This window comes from Prionailurus bengalensis, chromosome A1 (assembly GCF_016509475.1).
Source record: "Prionailurus bengalensis isolate Pbe53 chromosome A1, Fcat_Pben_1.1_paternal_pri, whole genome shotgun sequence".
Taxonomy (NCBI): Eukaryota; Metazoa; Chordata; class Mammalia; order Carnivora; family Felidae; genus Prionailurus; species Prionailurus bengalensis.
The window spans coordinates 214,583,882-214,595,981 of NC_057343.1; the positions used below are offsets into that span (position 1 = coordinate 214,583,882).

Sequence of the window (12,100 nt, forward strand, 5' to 3'; positions counted from 1 at the left end):
TCTTTCAGTTGTCATATATGTAGAAATTATTAGCTATTTTTAATATCAAAATGTGGAAAACCTCTTCCAAATATAAATTATAAGAGTTTCTTTGGACTTTGTTCTAAGTTTTTGTTTTTTTTTCTTTTTCATATTGGGCTGAAATCTGCCACCCTTCCATCCATTGGTTCTAGTTCTGTTCTCTGGAGCAGCATGGAGTAAGTCTCTTCTATTAGAAGGCAGCTCTCATATCTTCCCCAGTCATCTCTTCTAGACTGAATGTTCCCAGGTCCTCTACTTTTTATGTGAAATAATACCCATACTTATAAGTTTCATATTGATTCCCTTTGAGTACATTATAATTATCAGTGTTTTCCCTAATATGGTTAAAATGTGATGGCCCCAAATTTTAATTGTATGCCATATTTGTATGGTATTGTGCACACCAGTGAAGAATATCCTGTACTATAACCCATGAATCAGACACTCTATTAGTGCAGCTTCAGCTTACGTCGGGTATTTTTTTTCTTAGCTATTCTTAACTTGTTGGCTCATATTAAAACTTACGGTCATCTAAAACCTGTCAGCTAAAATAACTGTTGGGGCTTTCCTTTTTTTAGAAGGCATTTCTGCCTTGATAATAAAACTTAAGTGTAATTCTAAGTGTATTAGAATAACAAATACACTTTCATGTGCTAACATCTGTAAGCCTTGGTTTTATATGACATAGACTCTCAATTTAAAAATTAAACATTTTTCTGAGAACTTTAGCTGGAAATTTATTTGATCTACAGTTTTGAAAAATGTTTTTGCCTCTTTATGTTTTAAATGGTTATGATTGAAAAGCATCTGACTTAGGTCTTCTTTTGCAACATGTGCTACATTTTTAAGAGAAAAATAAATGTATGTAATGAAATGCTGCCTGTAACTTGGGTAATTTATCTAAAATCATAGATAGTCCATTGTAGGTTTTGTGCCCTAGAGCAAGATTTCTCAACCTCAGCACTATTGCCATTCTTTGGATAATTCTTTGTTGTGGGTAGTTGTCCTGTTTATTGTAGGATAAGTAACAGCATCAATGGTCTCTACCCACTAGATGCCAGTAGCACACATCAATCACCACCACCTCCTCTGCAATTTGACCATCAGAAATTATCTCCAGACATAGCCAAATGTTCCTGGAGGGCACAATCTCCTCCAGTTGATAAGTACTGCCCTAGGGTATCAGAAGTATTTCTTATGTCAAATAAGTAATAGTTTCTCCCTTAAATGTTTTCTGTAATTGGAGTTAGAACTCAATATTTTTAACATGATTTCTTTGTAGAGTTTTTTTTTAACTATAGAACAAGAATAAAGAACTTTACAAACAAATATTTTTTAAAATTCCTAGTTTCATCAGTTTTTCTTTTCTTCCTAGTACTGCTTTTTATCCCAGTTTGTCATCCCTGCTTTGTGATATGGTCCATGATCTTAAGCGTAGTATGTGTGACTGTCCAATGTTTTAAAATTAAGGAATAAAAACTATGCAACAGTAACAAATACGGTATTGACTAGGAGGTTTATTGAGTTCAAATACTTGGTGTTTTGTAGCCCGTGATTAAATTTCTTGAAAATGTGCTTTGTATTTTATTAAATGCTTAGATTTTACAACTAAATTGTATTATCTTTATTCTTCTACTCCACAATATAGCCAGCAGCCAGCTTCGGGTGTAGCCTACTCTCATCCAACTACAGTTGCTAGCTACACTGTCCATCAGGCTCCAGTAGCTGCTCACACAGTTACTGCTGCCTATGCACCAGCGGCCGCCACAGTTGCAGTTGCCAGGCCTGCTCCAGTAGCTGTTGCAGCTGCTGCAACAGCTGCTGCTTATGGAGGCTACCCCACTGCACATACAGCAACTGACTACGGTTATACCCAGAGACAACAAGAAGCACCACCACCACCACCCCCAGCTACTACACAGAACTACCAGGTAAGAAAACTACTGGTTCCAGTAGTCTTGACATACATGCTTCAATGGCCATAGTGTGTGATACAATGTCCAAGCCAGTGCTTTCGAACTTGGGTCTTCGGAAATCTACCTGTAATGATGAAGTGAGTGTGTGTTCATAGGTAATTTAGGGGCATCCTTGCAGTGAGTTTTATGTTAGTAATTCCCCTGAGTCCATTCAACTCCATTTTGTATCTGTGTCTGCTTTAATTAAAAATATTTTCCATTAATTACTGGTTAAATATTAACCAAGGTTTTCAGAAAAATGAAGACATAGTGAAGATGCTCCTTGTTTGTATTATGGCATTATTCATCCATTTGGAACACAGGCTGTGTCTCCTCTTTTGAGAACCATGAGCCTAAGCTATATAGGCCAAACAAGTTACATAGTGTTTTCTTGAAATTTAACAAGGACAGAAAACTGTTGCCTGTACATTCTTCCGCTCAAGGTATTCTTTCTTGGTATGTAACAAATTGATGACTGCTCTTATTCATTTAGTTGCTTTTGGTTCAGTCTTTTGGGGACCCAAAGATCTAATTCCCTTTTATAGTAGTACTATGTTTGTTATGACACTAAATTACTACTTACTAAATTTGGTCCTCATGTTTTAGTAACCCATTTTCTATTTGCTTTTAGGATCTGTATTTATTTATTTATTAATTGATTGATTGATTTAAATGTTTGTTTTGAGGGAGGGGTTGGGGGAGGGACAGAGAGAGAGAATCCCAAGCGGGGTCAGCACAGAGACTTACACAGGGCTCAAACTCATGCAAGATTGAGTTGAATGCTTAACTGACTAAGCCACCCCAGCTCCCCTAGGATCTGTTTTTAAACTCAGATCCTTCTGGACTTTGCCTAGTTTTCCTATATTCTTTCTAAAGTATATAAATTTATTTTGTTCAGTAATGAATTGACATGTGAATCATAACATTAGTATTTTCTGTTACTATTGGGCAAGTTACTAAACTCAGAATTCCTTTTGCCATGTGTGATTGTTTTTATTATGTCCAGAGACACAATATAATAAATCCATTGTTTTTAATAGGGTGTATGCAACCCATCATTTTCTGGGCCTTGCCTATTTTTTCAGCCTTTCCACCTGCATGTCCCCCTCCTCAGTTTATGCAGTGCCAGAGTTCACCCAGCTCACCTTGATCTTCACTGCTTTGGAGACTTATATACGGTGTTCTTTCTTCCTGGAACCTGAGTTCCCCTTTCCTCTCCACCCAGAAGCTGCTACTCATCATGTTGTTAATAGTGGTAAAGAATGAAAAGAAAGCCAGAGTAGTCAAAGCTTAGAACACACAGGTGGTCTTTACTATGAGATCCATTTTTAAAGATAGGCATTATTTTTAAATGCTTCAGTGATTTTTTTCTGATGTGAAAGTTAAACATGCTGCTTGAAATGGTTTTGACCTTATTTGAAGTCCAAAATGATTGCCCTTTGTTTTGAATTTGATTCTTATATATAGGTCTGTAGTTAGTTGTTTTCCTTTATTACACTTTTATATAGTAGAGTTGGGTTTTTTTTCCTGCCACTTTACTTACAGGAAGACTTTCTTTTATTGCCTTTCTTTAGGACTCGTACTCGTATGTAAGATCCACCGCTCCTGCTGTAGCTTATGATAGTAAGCAGTACTACCAACAGCCAACAGCAACGGCTGCTGCCGTAGCAGCTGCTGCCCAGCCTCAGCCTTCTGTTGCTGAAACCTACTATCAGACAGGTGGGTTTTATTAGCATACAGTTTCATTGAAAACTACTAAAATAAATTGTTCACTGTGTTTAATGAAGGTACCCTTTTGAGTTCATCTAAGGTCATTGTGTTACATTACTTAAAAAGAAGCAGGTTTTAGCCTTGTTCTCTGTTCTGCTGTTGTAATGCCTTTGAGTACCAAAGAGAGAAGGCCATGGGGACAAATCCTAATCATGCCCTTTTCTTACAGTTCTCTTCCTGCTGTGAAATAAGCTATACAAAAGGAGTTATGGTGATAATTTCTGGCCACATTCTTATCTTCACTAGAGATGCTCAGAACATATTGCTGCCTGCCTTTGTGTAACCAGTGGAGACCCTTTGAGGCCCCCCACCTTTTTAAGTTTTTAAATTTATTTTGAGAGAGAGAGTGCAACTGGGGGGAACGGCAGAGAAGGAGGGAGAGAGAGAATCCCAAGCAGCCTCTGTGCTGTCAGTGCAGACCCCCACACAGGGCTGGATCTCAAGAACTGTGACCTCATGGCCTGAGCTGAAATGGAGAGTCGGACACTTAACTGAGTCACCCAGGCACCCTGAAGATGGATTTTTTTAATAGAGATTGAATTGAAAACTTTTAAAAACAGCTGAGTTCAGAAAAGTAGACAGTTCATTTATTTTAATTATTTTTGAAGGACTGTGAGAGTGTGGGTAGAACCTTGGATTAGGAAAAAGTAGGACTAGCCTCTAGTACTGACTTTACCACTAATGTGGGTAGTGATTTTTACCTCTTTTCGTCTCTGTTCTCTTATTAGTAATTGAGGTAGTTGATCCAGATCTCTCTAGGGTACTTCTAGTTCTCAGATTTTTATGAGTCTCTTAAAAGTGGTATACAAATATTTTTATAGTTATGACTGATTTTTCTTATAGTTTGTTCTTAATGATTTGTGAGTACACTGATCTGTAGTGAACTTCCTAGTTAATTATCAAAGTTAGATTGTATTTAAGAGTCAAAAGAGCCTTGGTTTAGTCTTGGGTCTGATATTGACTATGTGACTTGTAAGTCATTTAGCTCTTGGACATTAATTTCCTTTTGTAAAATGTCCTGATCTGTGTGTTGTGTGGATCAAGTTTCGTATTACATGTAGATAACAGTTTTATAAACTGAACTGCTGTTTATTTAAGGTGCCTTTACTAAACTAAGCATAAGGTACTGGCCCTCTGATATTTGGGCCTTTATCAGGAATTAGACTTGTATGCCTTAATGATTGTTAATAAATGATTAATTATTAATTTAGGGCTTAATAATAAGGTTCCTAAGATTCTTAAAGCATACAGTTTAAAAAATCCTTAAAGCATAAGGTTCCTAAGATTCTTAAAGCAAAATAAATATTTTGAACATGGTCAAAGGCAACAGAAACCTGAATATTAGCCATTTGAGAACAATTGCACTCAAGCCATTGGACATTTGAAGATTTAAGTCAGTGTCACCTTATGAGTTGAAATTAGACTGAAGTTCACTATGGATGAATTAGAATTAATAAAAATGTGATGAAGTATATTTGAACAAGTTGACGTAATTAAACAATGAAATTTTTATTGTGAATTGAAATACATATTTGAGGCTCACTATTCCTAATATTAAGCATAATGCTCAAATTAGACTGACTAGCCTAAATACACACACACACCGACACACACACCTTTTCTAAAAACGTTATTTAAGTAGTACTGCTATTCAGTTAGTTGTAAATTTGGACAAAATGCCATTTTGGAAATACATAGAAAGCATCTGAGAATGGGATATTAGATGAATTTATATAGATGTGTTATTTAATTGGTAGTAAGAATTTCAACCCTTGTGCTAAGAAAAAACTTCTAGCATCAAATTTGCAGTTGATGTTTATACTTAGTTTATCAATATCCTTGAAAATTAGAAAAAATACCAAGGTACACCCTTCTAATTTTCTGATGTCTCTTTCCCATTTTAGCCCCCAAAGCAGGTTATAGCCAAGGTGCAACTCAGTATACACAAGCCCAGCAGACTCGACAAGTGACAGCCATAAAACCAGCCACACCAAGTCCAGCTACCACTACTTTCTCCATTTATCCTGTATCTTCCACCGTACAGCCAGTAGCAGCTGCAGCTACTGTGGTGCCATCTTATACCCAGAGTGCTACTTACAGTACCACGGCAGTTACTTATTCTGGTAAGATGGATAAGCTGTGTTTAAATGAGTAAACAAGTTACTAGAAACTACCTTGTTTTATGGAATGATCTTCCTCCCAGTAGCCAGAATTGAATTAATTGATAGTTGTTGTTATATGTGCATAATGTAACAAATAGACCATACCCTAGGTTGTGTTTTTGTTGGTGGTGGTGTTACTGTTTGTTTGTTTTTTTATTTTTATTTTTTTAAGCTAAGAGATTTTAGCAATGTAAAATGCTCTTTGGGCATTTGAAAGGTAGTCATGAGTCCTGGGCCTAGCGTTGCAGTTAGAGAAAATAACACCTAGTGTTTTACATGGTCATTTTTTTTTTTCCTGACTTTTCCAAATGAATTTGAAAACTTAAGGTTGACATTCAGGGACTACCACTGACAAATTGTATTTATTTCAGCTGTGTCAGGGAGCTGTTTCTTTATCTTTATTATCAGGAATAAGTAATCTTGAAAATATTAGGTAGCTTTTGTAAACATCCATAAGATTGTTCTGTAACACATGTCTCTTAGAAGGACAGAGTAGCTTTATTTTCCTTAAATAATCATATATTTTTTTTATTATCTTATTAAGGAAAGTATGTATTTCCTTAAGTAATCATTATAGTGAGAGAAATATAATCACTAAAATCTTACTTATGTCCACTGCTTTTCTCATTTCTAGCTGAGGTACTTTGTAGTGTTTCAGTGATTAAAATCATATGTTGTGGCAGCTCTTTCTGCCCACAGGTCCTGTCCCCGTGCTTTAATAAAACCACCTTTTTGGATTGGGGAAAAAAAAAATGACATGTTGCTTTTTTGTATATCTGTAACCTTGCATTACTGTATGATTTGTTTTGTTCTGCAGTTTATTTCTTAATACCCCATCTTGTTCCATGGAGGATTTAAAGCAATATGGGCAATTTTAGTTCTTCTTGATACTTTGTTGTAGCTTGGTGTTAGAAGACTAACTACAGAATTAAAAAAAAATTTTTTTTTCAGAGTTTTTTTTTTTTGTTTTTTTTTTAATCTCTTACCCTATGCAAAATTAAATGCTTATGCTGGGTGCTAGGTATATAATGGTGAGTTAGGCAGACATGGAGTATTTAGGAAAACCTTTTTTTTCTGGCTGGAATACAGGATACACGGGGTAAATCTCAAGATATGAGGCTAGAAATGTCATTGTGAAAAGCCTTGTAGGCTCTGTTATAGTCTTATGGGCCAAAAGGGTGCCAAAGAGGAAATCTGCAGAACAGGAGCAGTAGGAGCAGGTTTTAAGTTAACTGTGGCAACCATGCAGGAATGAATTAGGAGTGAGGAAATGTTACTATTCCTAGGTCTGTGATTCCTAGGATTGCCAAGATACTTTTCTGCCTCTCTTTATCTCTGATTAATAAGTTATAACTGCATATGGAATTATTTCAGTGGAATCTGACTAGACACATTTTAAAGTTTTGTTTTTCTCTTTTTGAGAGAGAAGGTGTGTGTGTGTGGTGGGGGAGGGGCGGGGGGGGTGGAGAGAATCTTAAGCAGGCTCCATGCCTAGCACAGAGACCAGTGCAGGGCTCACTCTCACAACTGTGAGATCATGACCTGAGCTGAAATCATGAGTTGGACACTTAATCGACCCAGCCACCCAGGTGCCCCTGGGCACATATTTTAAAAATGTCCACATTAACTTCAGCAAAATAAGGAGTACAATAGTATTCTTTCCTATTGTTGCTTCTCTCTTACATGTTCTCCTCCCTCTCTTTTCTCTCTTCCATTGTCTCAGTTGCTTGAATAAATCTTACACAGGATGAAGTTAATTGTTTTTATTTACTGCTATATTACATGAATAATACATGTAAATACATTTAAAACGAGGAACTATAGATAAAAAAGAAAAAATTAAATCATTGGACATCTACTCCTAGATACTTCCTGCCATTAACATTTTGGTGCATGTCTGTCTTTTCTTCATGGGAATATACATATACAGTATATACCTTTTTTTTATAAAAAGGAATTTGTCTAATGCATATTATTTTGTTAATTGGCTTTTTTCTCATTGTGAATGTTCTTTCATGTCATTAAATTAAAATATATCATCCTTTTGATTTGTTTTTCCCCAACTTTTTATTTTAGAAAATTTTAATTTTGCAGAAAGGTTGAAAAAATAGTACAAGTGTCCTATATACCATTTAACTAGATTTATTAATTAATATTTTATCATATTTGCTTTATCAAAACACATTTTCAAATGGTTCAGCAGTATATTTACAAGTTGCAGGTGACCTGGTGCTTTGCCTAGAATTTTTCAGCATGTATTTCCTTTTTTTTTTTTTTTTTAATTTTTTTTTTTCAACGTTTATTTCTTTTTTGGGGGACAGAGAGAGACAGAGCATGAACGGGGGAGGGGCAGAGAGAGAGGGAGACACAGAATCGGAAACAGGCTCCAGGCTCTGAGCCATCAGCCCAGAGCCTGACGCGGGGCTCGAACTCTCGGACCGCGAGATCGTGACCTGGCTGAAGTCAGACGCTTAACCGACTGCGCCACCCAGGTGCCCCTCAGCATGTATTTCCTAAGAATAAGGGCATTCTTTTACATAACCAAATGCAAGTATCATAAAACGAAATTGAACATGGATATTATCTAATTTCTTTAATTGTCCTCAAGTGTCTTTTATGGCTGGGCTTTCTAGGTGTTTGGTGTGTTTGCACTTTGTTTTATTTATTTATTTATTTACTTATCTATTTATTTAATGTTTGTTTGTTTATTTTGAGAGAATGTGCACAAGCAGGGGAGGGGCAGAGAGAAGGAGACAGAGGATCCCAAGCAGGTTATGTGGTGTTAGCCAGAGCCTGATGCAGGTTTCCTGCTCAAGAACTAGGAGATCATGACTTGAGCCGAAACCAAGAGTCAGGTGCTTAAGTGACTGAGCCACCCAGGCTCCCCATTTTTTTTTTTAAGTTATTCTTTCTTTCTTTTTTTCTTTAATGTTTTAATTAACATTAATGTTTTAATGTTTATTTATTTGGGTGGGGAGGGGGAGGGAGAGAGGGAGACACCGTATCCGAAGCAAGCTTCTGGCTCTGAACTGTCAGCACAGAGTCTGACGCAGGTCTCAAACTCAGAAGTCATGAGATCATGACCTGAACCGAAGTTGGACATTTAACCAACTGAGCCACCCAGGCACCCATGTGCTTCGTTTTAAATTCAGATTCTAATCAAGGAGCATGGATTGTACTTGGTTGTTATACCTTGTTAGTTTCAGTTTTCTTTAATGTAGAATAATCTATTTTTATCTTGTCTCTCATGACCTTGACATTTTTGAAGAGTTCAGGCCAGTTGTCCTATAGAATATCCCACAATCTGGATTTTTCTTTATGCTTAGATTATGACAGCTTTTTAGTCAATAAAACTACCTAAGTGAACTTTTGTATCTCATCACATCAAGAGCACATAAGTAATGTTATAAATTCTGTGTTGGTGATGCCAGCCAGGTATAATGACTATCAGAACTCTCCATTTTAAGGATACCTTTTTCACTTTGTAAGTAACTGAGTAATCTATGGGCCTATTACCCAACTACTCTTCACTCTACGGTGTTAGATCCTTTGAAAATCTCTTAACTGAATCAAGTTCAATGATGGTGGATGTAAAATCCTTTTACATTGATTCTTAGCACTCTTCTCTAAGGAAGAGTCCCCTATTCCTTCTTTTTTAGTATTACTGTGGACTCATTCTTTTTTATTCATTGTAGTATAATTCATTATTCTCTTTTTTCTTTTTGAGGCACACATTTTCCCAAATTTGGCCAGTGGGATCCATTTCAAACTAGCTCCTGAGCCTTTTGGACTTGGCATCGTTATTCTTTGAGCCCCTATTTCGTTTTTGGCACAGTAAGATATTGCTGATACATACACTTAAAGCATTTCCTGCCCAAGTCTCACAATCAGCCATTTCACAAAGGAGCTGTGATTTCTAATATAGTATTTAGAAATCAAAATCTACGTTTAGAAGTACGTAGTTTTTAATGGGTGCGTGATATTTTATTGTATGGATGTACTATATAGATTTTAGAGTTTGTGTCTTGGGATGCTTGGTTTCGTATTAGGGAAAAGCTAAGAACGACATTGAGTTAAATAATCCTTGTATGAAAAGATTTGTGTAGTTGTCCGTTGTTTTCCTAAGATAAATTCCTAGAAATTCCTGTTGTGTCGAAGGGTATGCACTTGAAAAAAATGCAATACACAGTGTGAAATTGTCATCCAGAAGAGTCATTATTAGGGTGTCTGAGTTCTGTATATGCAGTTTTATATCAGCTACAATTTAGGTTAGCTATTTTTTTGGTGTCATTAAGATGAGTTCTAGAATATTGGTATGTACTAAATGGTGACTTGTAGCATGCTGAGTTTTCTGCTGAAGTGGTATGTTTTTGTTTGTGATATCTTACACTTAAAATTTCAGCTTATTTAACTTACTAATTGATAAGCATTTTAAATAAGAGTACTTTTTAATTGAAACTGTTTTAGCCCTCAAAAATTGAGCTTTTACTTAAAGATGCAGCCTTATATTTGTTTTTCTACAGTGCTTTTACAAGAAATGTACGATTGTTTGCAAGTGTTCATAGGAGATTAAGTAGTAAGCTATAGTTAAGCTTGCCTTTTATTAGTTTTAGACTACATGTGTACAGATGGAGATTATTTTGTAAATAGTAAGCTTAACCTGGTTATTTTTGTGGTTTAGATAACTCAGTGTTTAAAGTACTTCACAATCTCTTAGCCTCAGTTTTCTCATCTGTCAAATAAGGAGATACTTGCCTTAACACACCTGTTTTGAGACTTCACTGTGTCTGGAAAACTGCCTGTCATACTGTGGATTCTCAATTTAAAAAAAAGAAAAGCAAAAAACTGCAAGTCCTGGTCATCCAGCATTGTAGTATGCTGTTGCTGTTACCCTGTTTTTTACTTTATGATACATAATTCATGAGGTTACATTTAAGTGGCATTTTTACAGTTTCTGTATCTAACAGCTAGTTATTTAGAAAATATCTATTATAAAGATTCATACAAAAATCATGGTCCTAGCCAGTTTTAATCTAAAGGTAGCTTTAACTAGACAACTTAATGGATTTTAAGAGTGATATTTAAACTATTATTTTGAAGATACTTGGCTGTGAACTTAATTATATTTTTCTATCACATTCCTAAAAAATTTTTTTATTGTTTTTTATTTATTTTTTGAGAGAGAAATAGAGCGCAAGCTGGGGAGGGGTAGAGAGAGGGTGAGATACAGAATCTGAAGTAGGTTCCAGATTCTGAGCTGTTAGTACAGAGCCCGACGTGAGTCTCAAACTCCCCAGCTGTGAGATCATGACCTGAGCTGATGTCGGACACTTAACCAACTGAGCCACCCAGGTGCCCCTCTTCTATCCCATTTTTAAATAACAAAGGACATTGGTAAAACTGACCAGAAAAGAGTTTATTGATCTATATAGGTTTTCCCTGGATCATTTACATCAGTTGTTCTCTTTTTTCTTTCTTTTTAAAAAATGTTTGAGGGAGAGAGAGAGAGAGCATGTTAGCTGGGGAGGGGCAGAGAGAGAGAGACCGACCCACCCAAGTAGGCTCCAAGCTGTCAGCACAAAGCCCGACGCGGGGCTCGATCTCATGAACTATGAGATCATGACCTGAACTGAAATCAAGAGTCACACACTTCATGCGCCCCTACATCAGTTGTTTTCTAATTGTTTTTTTATCTGATCATATTCTTAGTATTGATATACCTACCTACTTCTCCCTACTTTTATTTTTAGATGTTTTCTTCTCTTATTACACTTTCTTTCTTTTTTTTTTTAATGTTCATTTATTTTTGACAGAGACAGAATGCGAGTGGGTTAGGGGCAGAGAGAGAGAGGGAGACGCAGAATCCGAAGAAGGCTCCAGGCTCCAAGCTGTCAGCACAGAGCCCGACGCGGGGCTCGAACTCACAAGCTGTGAGATCATGACCTGAGCCGAAGTCAGATGCTCAACTGACTAAAGCCACCCAGGCACCCCTACCACACTTTCTATCTTTAGAAGCATTTATGTAATTTAATAACCTGACATAAAACTCTAGGAAGCCTTTTCATGCAAGTTATTTGGTCTCTTTTCTAGATATTTCCAGTTTCGGATGCCATGATTCTGATTTCCCATGCATCTTAAAATCCTCACCTTTCTAATTAATGTTTTCTTCCCTGCGTGTAGATGCCTTGGAGC

At 36.4% G+C, this 12,100-nt stretch overlaps 1 protein-coding gene across 1 annotated transcript in view; it reads left to right on the plus strand.

Annotated features, from left to right (window-relative positions):
• ZFR (zinc finger RNA binding protein) overlaps positions 1-12,100 on the plus strand; it is an 86,228-nt gene that overhangs the window by 19,337 nt on the left and 54,791 nt on the right. The window contains 3 exon segments of the mRNA XM_043600399.1: positions 1,670-1,952; positions 3,551-3,695; positions 5,651-5,869. Coding sequence (XP_043456334.1) covers positions 1,670-1,952; positions 3,551-3,695; positions 5,651-5,869 — 647 coding nt within the window.